General features: G+C 38.7%; 1 protein-coding gene across 1 annotated transcript; it reads left to right on the plus strand.

The window, feature by feature from the left end:
• Positions 1 to 644: 644 nt before the first annotated feature.
• TRAM1 (translocation associated membrane protein 1) lies at positions 645 to 14,833 on the plus strand. Its single transcript, XM_068186952.1, has 11 exons — positions 645 to 944; positions 3,669 to 3,732; positions 4,301 to 4,422; positions 4,625 to 4,741; positions 5,633 to 5,691; positions 6,085 to 6,169; positions 8,882 to 8,952; positions 9,042 to 9,146; positions 9,686 to 9,829; positions 10,701 to 10,861; positions 14,355 to 14,833. Exons 1-11 carry the CDS (start codon positions 822 to 824, stop codon positions 14,426 to 14,428), a joined length of 1,125 nt encoding a protein of 374 aa, XP_068043053.1. The 5' UTR covers positions 645 to 821; the 3' UTR covers positions 14,429 to 14,833.
• The last annotated feature ends 6,806 nt before the right edge of the window (positions 14,834 to 21,639 follow it).

Below are 21,639 nucleotides of genomic sequence, written 5' to 3' on the forward strand. Positions count from 1 at the left end.
ATAGTTGGAAAACCTGGTTTTACACGGATCAATCTGTTCCATGAGTCACTGCTCCATACAGTTGGAAGAAATCAACCTTTTTAAAACAGCTCACACAATGAATTTGGTCCACACTCTCAATTCTGGCAAAGCAAAGCAATACCAAATAGTTACGCCTTAATTTCTTGCCCTGTATTCATTCATAAGCTGCCGACAGCAAAAGTCATTCTGACAACACTAAATTTCAGCTAAAAATTAGTCAGTTTCCTTATATTTCTTTTCCATATATCCACTGGGAGTATCTGCCTAACAGAAGCTTTAACAAATAAAGATGGCACGATTTTTGCCAGGGTTTAAGGACCTCTGAATTCAGCCTGGATCAGCGTTCATTTCTCAGACCTCTTCGTTCATCGTTTTAACCTGACAAGAGCCTTCTGTTACTGAGTTGGGGTTTTTTGCTGAGCCGATGCACAGCGCGGGCCTCGGGCTACCGCCAGCGAGCATCCGGCCGGCACTGCCAGCACTGCTGCCCGGGTGCCACGACAGGGCTCGGCCCCGCTCCGCTCGCCCGTGCTGACGAGCGCCGGCCACGCCGCGTCCCGGGTTGGTGGGTTTGAATTGGCGGGCGCTGGCCTCGCCGCCCCGGCGGGCGGAGCGCGGGCGGAGGCGCCGCCGGCCGGCAGGGGCGCTGCTGGCGGCGGGGCGGGGGAAGCGGAGCGGCGGCGCTGCCATTCCCCGGCTGCGCGGCCGCCTCCTCCCCTCCGCCTCTTCCTGGCCGCGGCCAGAGGAGCTGTGCTGGCAGCGGGGAGGCGGCGGCGGCGGCGCCCAGCTCCCGGCCCGCCATGGCGATCCGCAAGAAGAGCAACAAGAACCCGCCGGTGCTGAGCCACGAGTTCATCGTGCAGAACCATGCGGACATCGTGTCCTGCATGGCCATGATCTTCCTGCTGGGGCTCATGTTCGAGGTGAGGCGGCACCGACGCCCCCTCCGGGGGTCCTCTTCCCGCTTCCTCCCACTCCACCGGAGGCTGGAAGAGAGACAGGGCGCGGGAGTGCCGTGGCAGCACGGGAGGCTGTGCGGGCTGCCCCCGGCCAACGCCGCCGCCTCCCGGCGCACCTGCCCGCCAGCCCACGCCCGACCCGCTGTACGCGGGGACAGGAGCCCACCCCCCCGCCCGAGAATCACTGCGGGCGCCCTCCCCGCAGCGCATCCCCGTTTCTCCCCGGCTCGGCTTGGACAGGCGCAGCCGTGGCTACCGCCAGGGCCGGGCGCCGCTTCCCCGCCGCCGCGGGCGGGAGGCCGTGCGGGGCCGGGAGCGAGGCGGCGCGCTGCCCGCCGCGGCGGAGGGAGTTCCTGCGGGCGGCGGGGTTACGTGGCAGCCGGGGAGGGAGGGAGGAGTGCGCGGCACGGCGGGGAGGGGGCGGGGGGCGAGGCCCGGCCGCGACAGCCGATCCCCCCGTCTTTGTGTGCGCGGCCCCGCCGGCACTACGGCTCCCGGCGGGCGGCGCGGCGGGAAGGGAAGGGAAAGGAAAGGAAAGGAAAGCAGCGGTGACGTGTCCTTACGGCCGCCGCTCGGGGCCCCCTGCCCGCGCCCCCGCCCGCGGAGCATCCCGGGGCTGCCGGCGGCTCCTGGCGCCGTGCGGCTGGGCTGGGCTCCCCCGCCGCCTCCTCCCGCCTCGGAGATGCGGCGAGGAGGAGCTCTCCCTCCGGCCTGAGGGCCGGCCCTGCTGCAGGACCTCCGCTCTCTGGGCCCCCATGTTGAATGCAGATGCTTTAAAACGTGCCTTTTGGCGCTGGAAAGGTAACTTACCTGTGTGACTGCCAAATGTTATCAGTGATCTAAGGTCGCTGATCATCAAATTAAGACACTGTTGACTAAATGTTTCTGGTATTTTAGGCATTTGTTCAGACATTTATTTCAGGCATTTGTTAAGGCTTATGGACCTTTTTGTTATAGGGCTGGTTTTCACGACGGTTTCATCCAGCTGTTGGTGCAGCTCAGCACTAAAGGCCACTGGAGTTAGGAAGTAGATAGATAGAAAGTGAAAACAGGGTACACCAGCTACACTGTTGTTTTTGGGTTTGCTATCAGAAATCACCAAAGCACTGTTACATGGTGATTTTCTGGGGAATGAAGTCAAAGAGGTAAACCTAAACTGTTTCTTTTTGTGCCTACATCAGGCTTACTGTATTAACAGTGTTACTGGTAGGTTTAGAGGTTTTGAGGGATTGAATGTGCTGAATTCTTTTGTTTCCGGTTTTTTTAATCCACTGTGTTTTCTAACCCAGTGTAAAAAGGCCATGTGTCATTGTTGGTACAGATGTGGTATGTTGCAATTTCTTTAATGCTTTGATACAGATACAGGAAATCACTTGCTGTGGATAATGTTGGTATGGTAAGGTGTGTACACTGCCTGACTTGTACAATTCCAGTATTGAGAGTAGCTGACAGAGCCTTCAAAGGGCAGTTTAGAATTGAGTACTGTTTCGAATTGTCCTCTGAGGGCTCCCTTGATGAATAGGGAGCCCAAGGCAACTTCACTAATTTGAGCAAACTAGTTGGATTCCCTGAAGTTACATGGTCTGAACAGTCTGCCATGTATTCAGGATTTCATAGAAAATCTAGAGCTTGTTGACAAAGCACTGGTTTTAAACATCTCACTTCCTGTGAATAATTAATACTAGTAGTAACCTAGTCATTATCTTCAGACACTCAACATACCCTTCCAGGATTACTTAGGGAGCTTGGGTTTTTTGTCAGCCCTATTAATTACCGCATAGACGCTGGCTTTTTACAGCAATGAGAAACCATCTGATCATGAATATGGTGAAACACAGTTACTTTTCCCTCTCATTTAGGGCATGTTGATTCATGTTGGGATTCAGTGAAGATGTGTTATAGTAAAAAATAAGCTTCTGTTTATTGACAAATAATAACTTGTACTCCATCTTATATACTGGGGATTTTAGAATGTCCCCACCCCACTCCTCAAAGAAAGCCATTAGGAGAACATCTTCTCTTCAAACTGTTTTTATTCATTCTGTTTTTTCATAAAGCTCATCATGAAGGGGTAGTACCACTACTGCTAAATTTAATTTAATTTGTTTTATGCTTCTTGCCAAAGGATCCCCAGGGTCAAAAGAATGGAAATTATACTGAGTTGGTATCCCACTGGCCTGAAATTGTTTTCTGTTGTTTATGCCTTTTTTCCTTCCCTGTCCACATTTTTCGGATCACCCACAGATTTATGAATATGATAACTGACTTCCAAATTTTGTCAAATAAGAAAAGTACTTTTAAATAAAGTTTATTCTCAGCCACCTCTGAATACATCATAGTCTAGGGACTCCATGATATTACACATTGTGTTAATGTAATAATAAGTATGGACTAAAGACAGAATTGTAGCATGTGCTTTCATTTGCAGGAAAGGCTGTATGTAAGTAAAATTTTCAAGGATCTTTCATTTGGCAGGTTGAGTATTCTGTAAACAAACCTATAGAGACCACGCCATGTGTGCTGCCCTTGGAAAGTCAGGTGCAGTTGTGAGATAATGGCAATTGGTCAGTTTTTTGGGAGGAGACAAACTTTCTGGGTAAGGGTGCCAGAACTATGGGCAAATGTTTTCAGTTTAATGTAGTTTATTTCCATCAGAATTTACAGCACTTTTGGTTTTTTCTCTTTTAGATTACAGCAAAAGCAGCCGTCATTTTTGTTACACTTCAGTATAATGTTACCATTCCTGCCACAGGTATGTATCTTGCAGGAGGTTAGTTAGAAGACAGTGTATCAGACATTATTAGTGTTCCATGCTTCCTAGACCTGATGGGAAGGGAACTTGTCAATTTCAATAGATAACGACCAGCTTTCAAGGATTTCACTTTATTTTTATGAAAACACTCTTTTAACTAATTAAGTTAGAGACAGTGTTCTGCTGGATTCGTCATTAGTGCTGAAACACCATCTGACTGGTAGATAGTTCGCATGAATTCTTACTCTGGCTTTGCAGGCAATAATTTTTAATTGTCAAAGTGGGGTGATAGTTTAACATATTTTTATTGTCCACTTTTAGTGTATTTGGGTAAGCTTCCTAAGTGCACTTTAGTTTTTAGTTTTATAGCATCTTTCCAGAGTCAAATTGATGGAGAAGGTAACTGTAAACAGTCTAGTGACCTAGTTCGTGGTGACAATTTAATTTGACTTTTATTTGTTCAGCTGACTACAAGCTACTTCTGTCTGAAAGGTTTCACTCTGAAAAATAAACTTATGAACCATTAAACTGTATTGGTGCCTAACAGTTAATTTTCTTTGTCTTTCAGAAGAACAATCTGCAGAAACAATCTCTCTATATTACTATGGCATCAAAGACTTGGCTACAATTTTCTTTTACATGCTAGTAGCAATAATCATACATGCTATAATTCAGGAGTATGTACTGGATGTAAGTACAAAATGTTAATCCCTTTCATCAAGATAATTGTTGGGTTTTAATTAGACTTTAAGACTATTAACTTCGAAGTAAACTTCTGCATTAAAATTTTTAACTGTAAAAACATACATTAAAACTTTTAGGTACTCTAATGCAGTTAGCAAATAAATGTGAAGTACTGCAGCATATGAATAACAGTGGATTTTCATTTCAGAAAATTAACAGGAAAATGCACTTTTCAAAAACAAAGCATAGCAAGTTCAATGAGTCTGGGCAACTTAGTGCATTCTACCTTTTCTCCTGTGTTTGGGGAACGAGTATTCTTGTCTCTGTAAGTATGCTTTCTCTTCTGTTTCTGTTGTGAGACTTTAAAAAATTCACTTATGTTGAAGATAAATATGGTTTTGGCTTATTTCTCTGGTTTTAGCTGTCTTTATTTTTAAAGTGGGGACAAGTTTAAGGATTCTGTTTAATCATAACTGAGTATAAAGTAAGTAGTGTTACTGTTGCTCAGTCCTGAGTAGATTTACTGTCAAACTGAATAAGATAAAACCATTTAACTTTATTGTGGTATTTAATTCTCTGTAGGTTTTTTTGTGTTGTTTTGTTAACATAAAATAAATGTTTAGAAAACACCATACATAGCATTCTGGAACCTAGGGAATGGGTATATGACAGATTGCCGCAACCTCAGGTCTCTGTGTGCTTTTAGGTGACATACTCTTTGTGGCTGGATGTATATAAGCTTAGCTCATAGAAAGGGAAGACTGTGCCTTTTTTTTCTTTCTTTCTTTATTTTAACATAAAAACTGGAAAACCTTTATTTCTCTTAGTTAAGTTCAAAGTTTGTCAGCAGTTTACAAGAGAACACTTGTGGCTAGTAATCCTGGAATAATTTCCATCTCATAAGGACGTTCTATCTTGAAAAATTGCCTGATTTGTTTTGTTGCTTTTTATTTTCCTAAGCCCATGCAGCTGTCTTTTGTTTTGGGGATTTGTTTTCTGGTTTGGCTTGGTTTTGTTTATTTGTGATTTCTTGGGGGTTTTCAAAAAAGAAAATTTATGGATCTGCAGCTTTTACTTGTGTATGTATATGTTTTTGTGTGTACCCATGTGCATATACATAAATGCATATATGTACACCCAGTCATTATTTCTGACTAGAAAGTAACATCTTAGAGTGTTTATTTGGGTTTTTGGTTTGTCCTTTTCTTTTTTTTAGGAGAACTATATATCAGATCCAACCTCTCTGTGGAGGGACTATCCGCACACTCTGATTCCGTAAGGCCTCTTCCTTCGAGGACTGCTTGGGGAGAGGAGGGAGTGTTTTAGGCCTAGGGTGTGTCATGTACAATCTGTGTAGAATAAGTAGTTTGTTAAACTATATTAGTCACTAATGTGGTTTTGGGTGTATTTATGTGGGCTCAATTCTTTAACAACTTGTAGCATACAATTCTTTTTATGTAGACTATTACTTTAAGAATTCCATTTTTGCAAGCTTTGTCTGAATGATTTTGTTATTAAAGATATTAGTTTAGACTTGGCTGGCAGGAAGGATCTGTATTTTTTATTTCTTTAAGAGACAGTGATAAAATGAGTTCACTAGAAGCTTTTGAAATGTTTTAAGTTTGTTCATAATAAATAATATTCTTCAATTCTTGCTGTATTGTACAGGTTTCAAATGAAGTTTTTCTACATCTTACAGTTGGCATACTGGTTTCATGCTTTTCCTGAACTGTACTTTCAGAAAACTAAAAAAGTAAGTTCAAAACGTAAATGGGAGGAACTCCAGAGCAAGGTGGCTTTTTTTCTTTTCAGTTAGATTCTAATTGCAGTAAAATTGCTAAATATATGTTGTGTAAATAAAAATCACTAGTGTTTCTCATCCACTGAAAGAATTTTCCCTCAAGCAAGTGATTGTGAGATTTTCTTTTTAACTCTTGGGTTTTTTTTTTTCGTTGTTTCTCAGAGTTGATAGTATGAATTGAAATCACAGTTGCTTCATGAATCATGATATAGGTGTAGAATGTAAACTGTGAATAACTCTATACATCAAAGGAGTATGAAAGTCTGGGATTTGATTTAAATAGCATTTAAATGGGTGGATGAAAATGGGACATGAGCTGGCAATGTACCTTTGCACCCCAAAAAAAACAGGTGTCACCTGGGCTGCGTAACAAGCAGTGACCAGCTGGTTGAGGGAAGGGATTCTGCCCCTCTGCTGTGCTCTGGTGAGAATGCCCTGGAGTGCTGCATCCAGCTCTGGGGTCCCCAGCACAAGAAAGGTATGGATTGGTTTGAGCGGTCCAGAGGAGGGACGTGAAGATGAACAGAGAGCTGGAGCACCCCTTCCATGAAGGCAGGCTAAGAGAGTTGGGGTTGTTCCACCTGGAGAAGAGAAGGCTCCAGGGAGAACTTATTGTGGCCTCTCACTGTTTGAAAGGGGCTTATAAGAAAGATGGAGAGAGACTTTTTATTGGGGTCTGTAGTGACAAGGAACAGTGTTTTTGAAAGAGTTTAGAGTAGATTTAGAAGGTTTTGAAAAGTTGAGTGGATGTGAAGAAATTCTTTATGGTGAAGATGGTGAGAAACTGGAACACAGAGAAGTTGTGAATTGATTTTCATTTGAAGTGTTCAAGGTCAGGCTGGATGGGGCTTTGAGCAACCTGATCAAGTGATAGGTGTCCATGGTACAGAGGTTGGACTAGGTGATCTACAATGGTATCTTTGAGCCTAAAGCCTTCTGTGACTGTTGTTGTTCTATGACTAGGTTGCATCTCTGTTGCCAGTTCTGCTTTATTCAAGAAAATGAAACATAGGTGTTGCATAACCACAGGTCTTTGTACAGGAGCCTAGAAGAGGCTTAGTTAAATAGTAACAAAATGCACTGGTTTTTCGCTGCTCAGATGCAGTATAAATACTATTTTGCAGAAGCACTGCAGCTGATGTTCTCTTATTGTACTAATGATACTTTCCAAATTTGACTTCATAGCCAAGTGTGGAGATTTTTCTTAAAATAACTTCAAGAAAGCTGTCACAAGTGGCCTAAGTGCTGTATGTTGAATAGTAGTGTTTTACTTGGTCACTGCTTGAAATTGTGCCCTCTGACTTCTGCATGAAGTTTAAAGAGTGATAGTTCATTTGTTTTAGTGTAGTTGATATTTCTTCAACCACAGCTTAATCTCTGCCATCTTGGCTTACTTGCCTTATTCCTTCTCTTGAACAAACTGGCTGCTTTTACTCAGGCCTAGTTATCTGTTTTGCTGACATAAACAAGAAAAGAACTTCTCAGTTCTGGTTCCTCTATAGTCATGTATACTTCATGCATTATTCCACAAGGTCTGCAGTCTCTGACAGTTTGTCTAAGCAGGCAGCATGGGCTGCTTCAATGTTATCTCAGTTGTAAAGTTAAAGTGTTACAGGCTGGTCCTGGTTGTGCTTGGAGAAACCGAGCATATGTACTTACTGTGTCTTTATCTGAAATAACCAATTTTCCATTTTCTTTCAGATAATTTAGAGTAGGTCTTTCTCCACCTGTTTTCTTTCTCTTTGTGCATTATGAGTGTGATGTTTGCTGTTGTCATAATTGTTTGATTCTGTAGGTTTGTTGGATGTGATACTGAGTATTGAATAATATAGTGTAGCTCTTGTAAGATTAAAATTTTAGGCCCTTTTTACAAGATAAAGCTAAAGATCCTTGCTTGAAGTTTAGAGAATCTTTCCAAAAAGAAGTTTTCTTAAGCACAACTGAATGTACTCTGCTACCACTCCAAAAGAGATTTTTATTGTGGTCTGGCATACATCAGGAGTTCTTTTGTTCACAGATGGAACAATCTGCTTTCCATGTGCTGTGTGTCTTCCTCTTTATTATTTCATCTCCATGAAGTGTTCAGTTTAATAGGGCTGACTAAAGCCTGACTTAAAGTGGGACCATGTGCTTTAGCGTGACTGGTTAGTAACAATATTCTCTGTATCTGCCAGAAACAGTGTGCCAGAATTTTGGATGGCCTTGAATTTTTAAAATTGATGTCAACACTTGGAAAACCTTTCATTTTGATTTGTAGCCTATTATTTTATTCTGTAGCAATCAGACTATTTGATGGGCAGCAAACAAGTGGAACTGTAGGATCTGATGATACAGTAATACGTACGAAATAAGAAATGTAATAACTTATATATATTCACAGTGGTCATAACAAATAAAAGTGGATTCTTTTTTAAAGCATCTTTCCATGTTTGATGCCTTTTCTTGAGGTAAGATACTGACTATGACTGGTAAGTGAGCAATAAGTTATGTGTGAAATTAGATGTTCCAGGCTGAGTGATTCAGTGCCAGACCAGAGCATGTTAAGGTAGCTGATACACCAAGAAGAATTTCCAAGACTAGGGAATAGTTTGTAATAACAGATAACATAGTACAGTACTGTGTAACATTGTGTATAACACATGGTCACTTTTTTCTTCCAAATAGGAAGATATCTTTCGCCAGATTGTCTACATTGGACTTTACCTCTTTCATATTGCTGGAGCCTATCTTCTGAAGTAAGTCAATTGTAAACTTTTGCTGGCTCCATTCTTTGCCTTAAAAATCTAACAAAACGTCTGAATGTTTGTTTTATTTGTTTTGATAGTCTGACCCACCTTGGACTTGTTCTTCTGGTATTGCATTACTTCGTTGAATTTCTTTTCCACGTATCCCGTCTTTTCTACTTCAGTGATGAAAAATACCAGAAAGGGTAAAGAGTCTTTATCTTTAAAATTCTTGTAATTTCTGTCTTAGAGCCTTTTGCATTTAACTAACCAGAAACCAAAATTACAAGGGAGTTCAGTGTTTCTTAAGCAACTACAGTTGTTCAGACTAGTGTTAGTACTTATATTTCTAAACCATCAGTATACTTTCTACTTTGTTTTAGCCTATTTAAGTGAATACTAATAGCAGTATTAAATGAAATAAAATCTCTCAATGTATACTAATGTGGGAGGTTTTTTTACATTTTGTAGAGAAAGGAACAGGATAGATTGCTAATATAGCCAGCTCTGTAGGAACTCAAAATTTGCTTTTGTTCTAATAGTACTGCAAAGCACTTTCCTCTGAGTTGAAATCAGTTTTCATAACATAATACAAGATGAATTTAAGATAGGTGCAAAATCGTGTATTTAGGTAAGTTCTTACATTTAAAAGAAATTTGCATGGTGAAAGGCAACCATTTGCATTGTTAGTGCATGTGTTTCGAATGGGAAGTTCATTTAGTGTTTGTGGTGTTTTTATTTCTAGATTTTCACTGTGGGCAGTTCTTTTTGTTTTGGGAAGGCTTCTCACCTTGATTCTCTCAGTCCTCACATTTGGCTTTGGACTGGCAAGAGCAGAAGATCAGCAGCTGAATTTCAGTACTGGGAACTTTAATATCCTGGCTGTTAGGTATAGTAAACCTGGAGCAGTTCTTAAGCATGTGCTGTAAACCCATGTTAAATACACAATGTACGTGGTATGGTACTAATGCCAGTAATTCTGAATGATTGTTTTCATGCAACCAATGGGATCAATAGGAATAGCTTATGTAAGAAACTTTTAAGGCACAGTGAAATGAATTGACTGAATTTAGTCTACAGCTGAGAAATCTGTAACTGGTTACCTTTCTTTTCTTTGTTAAAAAAAAAACCCAAGCAACCAAAAAAAAAAAAAAGGCAAAACCAAACAAACAGAATTAATAGGAATATATTACAGACACTACTTTCAAATGTTTTAAAGTTAGTAAATTTAATTCTAAATACAATTGCTATCTTAGAGGTCAAGGTATTTGTGCCCAGAGCAGCTTTGGTCTCATTTGCAGATTACTGCCTCTTTCTCTGCCTTTATTATGGCTCCTATTGCTGCTGCATGATCCAACCGCCTGGCCTTCTTATGACTGCAGAAAAGGAAGTTATTGAAACTTTGACAATGTCAGCATTACCTTGCAAAACTGATACTCTGAGCTGCAAGACAGTCTTAAACCATTTTCACCTGGTACTACCAGTACCAGCATGAGAGTAATTCTGAGAAAGATAGTAGGAAAGAAACCTAATACTTGTCAGTTTTGATGGGCAGAGATTTCCCTATCACTCTTTATCTGGTTTTGATCATCTGTGCTTAAGCCCAGTGTCGCCCTGTGCAAGTGAACTCTTGGCTTAGAAAATGGATGTTACCAGGAGGAGTGGGTGGAAAAAAAAATCCTGAGGTGTTGTACTTTTCTTTTCTGTTTGAATAATGAGGCAAACTTATTGATAAAACTTTACCTATTATTTGTTTCTAGAATCAGTGTGCTGGCCTCCATCTGCATGACCCAAGCATTTATGATGTGGAAGTTCATTAATTTCCAGCTTCGGAGGTGGAGAGAGCATTCTTCTTCTCAGCCTCAGTCAGTGAAAAAGAAGTTTGTATCAGCTAAAGGAAAAACCTCCAGAAAAGAAAGAGGTTTGTAGTTTTGGTTTTTCTGTTCCTTTGACTTCTCAAAACCAACTCCAGGTTGCTAAAGAAGCATTTTGTGTTTAACTTAGGAGTGAGATGACTCAGCTAGAGAAGCAGTACTGGGGAATATTACTGTGGGAAGAATTGATTTTTAAGAAAAACCGCTATATATTGTTGGGCTTTCTAACTGCCCAAATTAAGGAATTACTGCAGTTTTTTTAGTTCATGCAGCATGATATTTTTACTATCCTTAATGTCATTACTTGATCGAAATGTGTCATGCTTATGTTTTGTTCTCTTATATAAAGGGAACAGATGCAATTTTAGATCTCTTCTCTTAGACATTTATTTGTTAAATTTTCTTGCTGTGGATTTCAAGCTTCTTTTTCATTGCCACAAAATTCTGAGGGTTTAGAGCAAAGAGATAGTTTGATGATCCACCCAATAAAAAGTTTTGTGTTGGACTGTTTTTACAAAAACCAGAAATTGGTAGTTCTTTAAGGAAAGGTAATAACACCTTACTACTCTAAACCTGTGTTGAAGCTTTTGGAAATGAACTGCAGAGTCCAGGTTTGACTTTTTAATTATGTCACACCTTTTTTGTGGAAAGGGTATGAAAGACGAACAGAATGCTCTTTCCTCTGAGAAAAAATTATGTACTCTTTTTAAAAAAAAAATTTAACTCCCTGTACTTCAGTGTATCTGTTGCACCAACAGTTCAACTCCGGTGTATTTAACTGCTACCTTGAATAACTTCTGCACCCTTTTGAAATGGCAGAAGTTGTTTCAAAAGCTTTCTTCAGCATGATTCTTTGCTCCCAAACATGTGTTACCAATCTATTCCACTTTTTGATATACTGAAAGTAGTGTGTGTCAAGACCATTTGCACTGAGAGCTGAGATTTGTGGTGAGAGTTCAATAATTTTTTTTTATTTCTCCCAAGTTTCTATTTTTATTAAAATTATGTGTTTTAGAGTACTGCTGCACTCCCTTTAGATGATTTGAAATTATCACAGCTTGGCTTTTGTGTAGTGTTGGGTTTTTTCTTTTCATCTGAAAATTCAGTTGGAATTTTTTTTTAATTGAGTGAAGGTAGTTTCCTATATAAGTGTCCTGTTTAATCAGAGCTTCATGTTCATGGCCTTCTCACTATGGGTTGTGGTTTTTTTTTTAATTTAAGTATTTTATGTCAAATAATTTTAAAATATCTGCCTTGGTCATGGAGTCAGAAATGTAATAGCTTTTTAGAATCTCTTAATCTATTTCATTCATGTAATTTAGTGAATTTGATGGGTTTCACCCAACTTCAGTGGAGACTTGCAAGTGATAAACAAATATTGAAAAAGTCAGTTAATTGGAGTTGTGGTTTAATTCACAAAATAATTTAACTATGCCTGTCTTGAACACTGAAGAATTTTATTCCTTATTTTAAATGAACATAAAAGAACTCCGTTCATTCAAATTCTTCTGTTTTGAATACTCCTGTTACATTGTCTGTTCAGAGCACTTACACAGGGTGCAGCAAAGCAGTGTTTTTGAAAGAGTAATATATGCAATTGAACTTTTTAAAACACTTTTTTTTTGTGTGTGTGTGGTTGAATGTGTTACTTTTAGTCTATGCCAAAAGCAAGAAATGACAGTAAAAAATCCTGCTGGTGATGTAGGTGGGATATTCAGCCATGTACTGATTCATGTTCTTTGTTGTTTTACCTAAACTGTTTAAGAAAATTTTATTTCAGTTAGCTGGCTTGGATCTAATTAATTGTATGTAAGTTTCTTTTTTTAAAAATAATTCAAACATTTTCAGAAATATCCAAAGACCACCTTATGTAGGCTTAAAATGGTGGTGTCATTTACAGCCAGATCTGTGGTCAAACAGACTTTGACTCTTTGGGCCTGTGTCTGGTCTCATGCTCATGTGTGGTTGTCATTGTTGCATTTTTTTGTTGCTTGTTTGCATAAATGGGAGCATTTGGGTGTCATGGGAGAAAGAGGGAGGCCAGCAGCTGTTTTTGTAGACTGTCCATACTCTAGTGACCTTCAGCAGTTCTGTGGATGGAAAAAATAAGTTTACCCAGTCCTTTGTAAAAATATATAAATATATATATATAATAATTGTTTAAAAGCACCCAAAAAACCAGCAGCTGTTGCTTGAAGTCAGCATGATAGGAGTCTGAGCAGAGATGTTAGGCTGTAAGCATTGTAGCTGGCTATGCACTGTGCTCTTTAGATCTGTTTTATAAATATAGTTACTGTCAGGCAACATCTGTTTCCTTGGTTGTGGTGAAACTGAATAAAGGGAGTGTTGGAGTTCTGGATGCTGAGAATTTTAGACTTTCTGTGCTGACACACTCTAACTCCCAGGAGAGCACTACATTGGACCTGAAGCTATGGAGAAGGCTTCCAAAATTAATTGATAACACTAGGATTATGAGTGCGTAGTTAATTAGAAGAGTGTAATATCACAAGGTAAAAAACTTAGAGTTTGACGTTTTAAAATAAAATAAAATAATATATATATAGAACAAGGTAGAATTGTAAAGCAAAGCATAAGCTAGTCCTTCTTTACCTTCTTCTTCCTTCTTCTTCTTAAGTTTAAATGGTATTTTGTAATTAGACAAAAAAGTCTGCATTGCGCACTTTGACTAATTAGTTATTAGATTAAAAATGAAAAGAATTTAAGTATAATTTCTTAATTAAATAGTTTAACCTTAAAAAAACTTTATAACAAAAATTAACAATTTTATATCTTATTAGTAAAAAACTACCAAAAAAACCGATGAGACTATAGTATAAATAAGAAATAACAAGCAGCTAAATCTAAGCACAAACTATAATCTCAAGTACCTTTGTGTTCTTAGATAGGTGCCTGATCTTGAACTCTTTCCACATAGACATAATCGTTGCAAATCTGAACTGGTGTTTGACTTCTGTCTGTCTTATCTATGTAAATATCTTCATCATAAAGTAAATGGATTTTGTATGTTAAAGTATATGCTTTAAAATATGTGAGTGTATCTGTGTATAAAGGATTTCCTCTATTTATCGAATGCTTGTAAAGATAAGCAAAGGAGAATAATTTTAGCAAGAATTATGAGGTAGGTGGCATAAATAATTAAGACTTGTAGCAGAGAACTCTGTATATACTGTGTCTCCAAAATTTTACAGAGCCATGTCATCTTCAAGTTGTACTTTACTTTTTCACAGAATGTCTTCTAAAATATCATAACTGGTCTTCATTTTCAGTCTAGATGTATATAATGGACAGATTTCAGTGTCTTGCCACATCAGGAAATTGGAATTTATTGTAGTAAAGTTTAGATATTGCAGTTTGAAAAAACTTCATTATACTGCTAAGCTCTGAATGATAATTAAGAGGTTTAACAAAGAAGGTACAACAGAAAAGAAGTTAAAAGCTGTTTGTGTAGGACCCACAAAAATGTAATAAAATATAAAGGTCTTGCTGTATTTGAAAAGTGTTTTCTTCCTTTTTTTCTAGAAAATGGAATAAATGGAACAGTGACCTCAAATGGAGCAGACTCGCCTCGCAGCAGGAAGGATAAATCCTCGTAAAACTGGGTTTTCTTAAGTTAATTGACTAATGTCCCCAAAGAATCTGCTTTTTACATGGATGGCCCTTCAGCACTAGAGATATTATGGATTAAAGAAAATACAATTCATGTTTTTTGATTATTGCTGTTGTTTTGAGAAACTTTTTTTAAAAAACCATTTTGACTAAGGAAAAAGGTTTATCTCTCTTCAAATATTTGGGGGGAGGATTCAACACTTTTTAAAACACATTGACACTTTTTTAAATATTTACTGTGATGAAATAACTTAATGAGAATCACCGTTGCAGTGTATTATTTCCTTCCAGTTTTTGTAATCTTGGTGATACTGTTCTACCAACTTCACTTTTTCCAAGTTCCTCAAGAAGTATTGCAAAATTGAAGTAAAAACATAGTATGCATATTCAGATACTCTTGAGTTTTTGGTTAGTTACCTTGACTCGAATTTACATTTCAATTTGGGATTCCAAGACCACACCAATAGACCTCTTTATTTGGTAGTTACTGTAGCTGCACAATGTCTGCTCTAAGAATTGCCCCATATCATTAAAAAAAAAAATGAACTAATTGGAAACGTTGCAGAGTCTTATTGTTTGTTGGTTAGAAATCTCTTACAAGGAGCACAACACCTTTTTGAGATATAGCTTTTAGCACCTGAAAATTAGAAGGGAGTGTGTATGGTCATAGAAAGAGTTGCTTTGAGTAGCACTGTCCACTTCTGTCTGTGCTTTTGAAGTATATGTATCTTGGAGAATTAGTAGCCTTTGGACCTTCTTTGAAAACTTGTCTGTTTGATTTTACAGGTGGAGGTTATTACAATGTGTTGTGTTTGTTTTGGGAGGCAATCAATGCTCCATGAAGAGGGAATTAGATAAATGGATCAAGTGATGAGAAACATTCCTTTATTCTAACTGCTTTTCTTTGTTTCACCTCTATTAGGAAATAGTTTGATTTCTCCTATATATATTTTTATGAAAAAAAAATTTAAAAGCTACAGCTTCTTAAAACTGATTTATCGTGACCTCTGCTACAACTGGAAAAATCTACATTTAAGAATTTTTCCATTATCTTTCATAATTGTATTCAATGTGAAACCTTGTCCAGTTAGTTTTCCAGTTTAATATGCAGATAATGTTTCCTCTGTACACTTTTGTAATGGGTATAATTCAACCTGTTTCACTTGAGAATGAGTGAGACAGTTATTGCAGTCTTAAGAAGTTGCTGAATTAGTCTATCAAGTTAACCCAAGTATTGAACTGCTTATTGATTAAGAAGTAATTATGAACAATCAAGCTGATAAATAAAATAATTTTAATTAAAAACGGTTATTATAATGGAGTTTATACCCAACAAAATGATAAATCTGCATTCTGTATTTTCTACAGTTCAATTGCTTAATATTCAGAATAAACATTTCTAGTACAAAATCCTTACTACAAGAAACTATCCATTCTTCAGTTTTTAGTGCTGTTTAGAGTTGTTACAGTATAATTTATTACATGTTTCAGCTGATTACAGACACAATTCCCAAGTATTTGGTTCACAGCTCCTGAAGTGGACTTGGCAGACTTGTACTTGCTTAGCTTGAAGAATCTGGGGCAGTGTGCCCTCTAGTATGCCCAGTCTGCTTCAGCAGAAGTAGGTATCCCATGTCCTGGACATCCCGTGTAGAACTGTGAATCTGTCCAACCTGACCAGAAAACTGGAACTCGGAAATTTTGAGAGACCCGTGTACATTATATACTTGTTCAAAATCATGTTTTGTGTCTGATGTTTCCAGAAAAACCTTCAAAGATTCTGTGTGCCTTGCTCTCAACTTGTACCTTAAGCCAAAGGGGGTAAATTTTAAGTGTCTAGTCTGGTGCTTGGGCTCTAAATCAGTTTGCTTGTGATATCTGGTTGTACTGGGGCTGAAAGAATCATAAAGGGTGGAGGAACAAATAACAAAGCGATCGTTTAAGGTACTTCTTGAGATCTTCAAGACTTATAGGAGTCTGAGGGTTGTAATAGTTGTTTCCCTAAGGCAAACTATTTCTTGTAAACCTCATTCTTTGATGCAGTAGTCTTGAAATGTCTTCAGGTTAATTTCCAGAAACTTCAGAAAAATATATTCTTGACTGTTATTACTGACATTGCTTTTTGTCTCCTTTTGGCCTTATGGATGGACATTCTTGTCCTTTGGACATTTACAAAAGCACTTTTGTTTCCACAAGGCTTAATATTCATCATTGCCTTATAGGAGTTGCTGGTATCTATTACCAAGTAATAGAAAGTAATAACAGTTGTTCTAGAATTTTGTTAAGAGTATTGGAAGCCAGTATTTTCTGTCTCTTCTCTCATAACTAAAAATGCATATTTATCATGTTTGATGAGGCAATACCAGTAATTTTTAATTATCTGCCTTGGGATGGAAACACTCATAAACTTAGAAGATATTCAGACTTCAGTTTCTAGTTTGATATTATTTGTTTTAGTGTTAGAGTATTGTTTGGCTGGATAACTTCTTTTGAATTGCTTAAAATTGATTTGCAAATGCTATTGCAGTTTTGGCTCTTTGCTTGTAATCTGGGTTTCAGTAAGATGGAAGAAGATTAGTTGTCTAATCATGTTTTCTTAATTATGGCATCAAGAAAATTAGAAATGGAAATGACTGAGGAGTTCATTATTATATCCTACTCCAAATAAAATAGGCAGTAGTTAATTTATCCTCATCAATTACCAGGACCCACAAAGAAAAAGCTTTGTCCATTTAGATGGATTTGAATTGAATAATTACACAGACAGTGGAGAGGGTTTGTTTGGTTTGTTTCTTTTTCTTAAACCTCCTTCTCTTTGCCCCATCTTGTCAAAACTTTTCAAGATTTAACAACAGATGATTTCAAGCCTTTTTTGAGCCCCAAATGTGTGTTTGTTTTATGTGCCAGAATATTCTCTCAGAACCAGTATTTTACTTTTAAAGTGGTTATGTTTAATTTCAAAGTACAAACAAGGAATGCAGAGCAGCTGAAATTAATTTTCAGAGTTTTAGTTTTCATCTGGACACTTTCTCCTTGACTGGTTGCAAAGACTGATTTCTCCTCTGTGAATCATTCATGAATGGGAAAATACTCTTTGGAAATACTGTTTTTCTGGTGATCCCATGCCCAAACTTAGGAATGGTGAAGGAATTTGCTGAGCAGAGAAAATGCATAGGCTATTTCCTCTAAGCTTAGGTTATGCTGAAGGTAATTATGTATGTTGGGATAATGCATTTAGAAAATCAGTTATTTGTAAGTGTTTGGTATTTTTTCTAAATACTCTTTTTCTTTGAAAATTTTAGTTGTGTTTATGGACTTAAAATACACAGAATCGTAATAACCAGTGTGGTCCTCTGGTACAGGTATTTGGACTTCTGTAAAAAGGATCAATACACATCTGCAGTCCTTTGTTTCTTGAACATATCTGACTGACTGCACCTGAGTTGATTTTGCTGGGGGCAAAACTTGATGTGAAAGGGAAGGGAGGATTTCTATAGCAATGCTAGCCTGAAAGTAAAATGTGGGTTGCTGCCAGAATTGTTGTTCTATCCCTTGCCTTAGCTAGCACGAGCCTTTCTGGTTGCATGGTGAGCTAGACCAGGGAGCTGGTGCACCTGAAAACAAGGATGTTTGGGTTTTTTCCCTTGGGTTAGTTGCCTGATAGCAACCCCAGAGTTTTACAAGTAATTATGTATAAGCAAGAAGAAAAGTTGCAGGGAGAGTTCAATCAGGTTCTAAGGCAGCTGCCCCTTTCAACAGCATGTTGCTTAAAAATTACACTAGATTACAGTGTGGGAGATCTTTAAAGGCTTCCAGTCACCAGTACCAGAAGGGACCTGGCCTCTCTGGTAGTTCCTACATGCCAAATCCATGAAGTATTAATGGATTTTTTTCAGATCTTGTGGGAGAGGGGGAAATATTCATTGTGGTTTACTGTACTGAGATACCTTTTATCTGTCATCAGGGTTTCCAAGCAGTGAAAAGAGGATCCTGGCAGTGTAGAAATAGGGATTTTGAAAGTGTAGATTGTCCTGGATCAAACAAATAACATTGCTTTCCTTAACAGCCAGGGAATTACGGGGTTTTTTGCTTTTTTTGGTGTGAGATTTTTTTTTTCTACATCAACCCTTTATGTACTAGAAGAGGTCTTCCAGAGAGCTTCACAAGAATTGCACTGTATGCGAGTCTTGGTACATGGAGGGGAGGATTGTTTGGTTTCTCTTATTTTGTTTTCCTGTTTTCAGGAAGTTCACCAGCTGATTCCTAGGTCATACTTGGGTTTGGTTCCATTTGTGACTCAGCCCTGTGGGCCTGTGTTGTAAATGTTGAAGATTGGCAGTTTCAATAGGCTCCCTGTGCAGTGGTGATCATTGCTGTCCTAAATGTTCTGTCTGGAAAATGTCAGTATTGAAGGGACTTGAACACAAAGTAGAGACAGTGGTGATTGTAACTTTTACAGGCCAGTGGGAGCCTGCATACAGAGATGGTATCTGGAGGGGGGGCTGTGGTTTAATGCCTGAATCTGGTTATGCAAATACTTAGGTTATTTCTGGTGCAGGGTATAAGAATGTCCTACAAAATGAAAGCATGGGGAATATTTAGAAAATCCTTTAAAAAGAAAAATACTTCAAAGGACTGACGTCAGTTATCATCTGCTCATCATATTTGAATTTCTTACATTGTGAGCTGTGGATTATTTTTAGAGCACTGGATTAGCCCATGTTTGTCGCTGGAGTTGTTTTATATACTGTAAGTGGTTGTTGTGGATGTCTGGTGAGTATGCCCTCTTCACACTGCTCCCTGAACTATTCAGTTTTGGATCTGATAACCCTAAATCTGTACACAGTAAGGAATTTTGTGTGTTAAAATAGGATCAGTGCTGGAGTGTTTCTGGATCAGACGTGCAAAAGAAACATGCACATCCATATGTTGAGTGTCATCAGAACCTCCTTAATGGGAACTGAAACTCTTGAGGATGAATAAAATGCAATACAACTTGGATATAGCTCACATCCACATAACAAGTGCTGTTGTGGGTGAAATGGGACTGCTGTTGGCATCTGACACTGTCCATTCCCTTTGATGAGCAATGGGTGAGGAGTGCTGGGCTGCAGCAGCAGTAGGCTGACTGCTTTCTGCCTTTTAGAGGAGCTCTTTTGATGTTGCCAATTCAAAAGGCAACAACTTTTATTTCTGGTTAAAAAAAAAGTGTATGGCCTAGTTTTGAATCCAATACACTTGCTCTTGATCTCTTTCTATGTGTCCTGTCACTTTTATTTTAGGTTTCTGCAGATACTTTAGTTTTATCCAGCTCAAGGATGGCAAATCTATGATGTGAGTGCTAGAAATGACAACTCCTTTTTCTTCTTTTGTGTTTGAAACTTCTTGCAGAATCAGAGCAGCGAAAGTGTAGCTTTATAGTTCAATAGCATTTCAGTATTCATTCTTTGTCCATATTTATTGTGGATAACTTTAAAGGTCAGGCATTATCATTCAGCACAACACAGTTGTTACTTCTTCATGCCACACACAAGAGCATTAGGCAATTTGATATACTGAACTGAAAAAAAAATGTTGGTCAGTCTGGTTTAACAGAAGTTGATATTCCTGGATGGTTTTCCTTTGCGTATTGTAGTTCACTGTCACTACCTTTCTTGTTTAGGAAAATGGGCACCTAAGATCTCTAATATCTAGACTGTAGTTTTGCTGCATATGACATGAAAAATTATGGTCTAGAGCTTTTTGTCTCCTTATATTTGCTTTTGAATGTTGAAGACTGTATCTTACATTGTAATCAACAGATAAATATTCAGCCCATGGTAAGAAGAATACTGTAACAGGGTAGGAATTTCAACTCTTGAACTCCAGACTAGAAACCAAGCCAAAACTTAACTCATGTTCTCACGCAGGTGATTCCTCCTCTTTGTTTCTTGATTAATCATTATCTTTGTTTTGTTTATGTAGATTGTAAGTTCTTGTGGCAAAGGTTGTCTTTCGTGCGTGTGTGTGCGTGCGCGTGTGTGTACCCAGGACAATGAGGTCTGGAGCCCCAGTCTGTGGAAGCTGTAATAAGCAATCACCTTGTTATTGTTTTCCTGGATATCATAATAAAGAGTATCGAATTAAAACTGTGCTTGAATAGTCTGTTACAAAAATGGAAGCATGTCAATTGCTTCTGGCCTTGCTTACAGTCCAGCAGGATCAGGGAGATACTGCTCAAAGGCAAATACAGTGTTTGGGGATATTCACTTGAACCAGTGAACACCAGAGAAAGGAAATCTGCTTAGGCTGAAGAGGAATGGCTTGTAACTCAGGCTGGAGCTGGATCTTGCCCAAAATTATCAGGAGTTCTGATTTTCAAACCTTCTGCCAGCTTGAGAAACTGCATTGGCCCTCTGTCTTGGGAAGGGGAGGGGCTTGTTTGCTGTAATGTTTGTGCAGCATTTTGTGTCCTTTGAGCAGCACTTTCCAGCTTGAGAGTAACCATGAACTTGGAGAACACCAAGCGCTGTGCTGGGCAGTGTCTGGTGATGCCTGGGAATTTGCTATCCTGATGTGTCCACTCCCTTCAGTTGAACAACTTTTAAAGCCTTTGTAGACTTCATTTTCCCTGATACAGAAGAGCAAAATTTCATCCAATCTGAATTGGAGCCTCCACACTGCTCTCTTGGTGATTTGGCAATGTGGTGGGACCTGAGAACTGTACCCAACTTAGGGAAAGTTAGATTGCTTTTAGAAAACTGTTACCGTGAATGTTACTTTCCATTAGGTTTGATTTGGTACATTGTAGAGGGAGTATCTACAGATCCCATGAGCTCTGTATTCACTTCAGTTCAAGACACATCAGATTGTTGCTTTTGAAGAACTGTTGAGCTACTTAAATATTTCATTCTTAAAAACCTGCATTTGTAACTTTAAAATCCTCAAACTAATTGGAAGACAATGTTAAGTGAAGATTTGTCTTTCATGAAGACGTCTTGTTCTTGACTTAATTGTTAGACATCATAGCTTAAACTGTGGCTTAAAAATAAATTTTGTTAGAAAATCAATGGAAAACACATAATTTCAAGAACCAGAGCTACTTGCCACTGTTTATACCTGTCAGGTGACAGAAAATCTACTGTAGGTAGTGAGGACAGGTCTTGATGGGTACATGGCATCCAAGATGATTGTAACAGCTCCTACTTTATCCTTCCCC

Source organism: Anomalospiza imberbis, chromosome 1 (assembly GCF_031753505.1).
Source record: "Anomalospiza imberbis isolate Cuckoo-Finch-1a 21T00152 chromosome 1, ASM3175350v1, whole genome shotgun sequence".
In the NCBI taxonomy this organism is placed as follows: Eukaryota; Metazoa; Chordata; class Aves; order Passeriformes; family Viduidae; genus Anomalospiza; species Anomalospiza imberbis.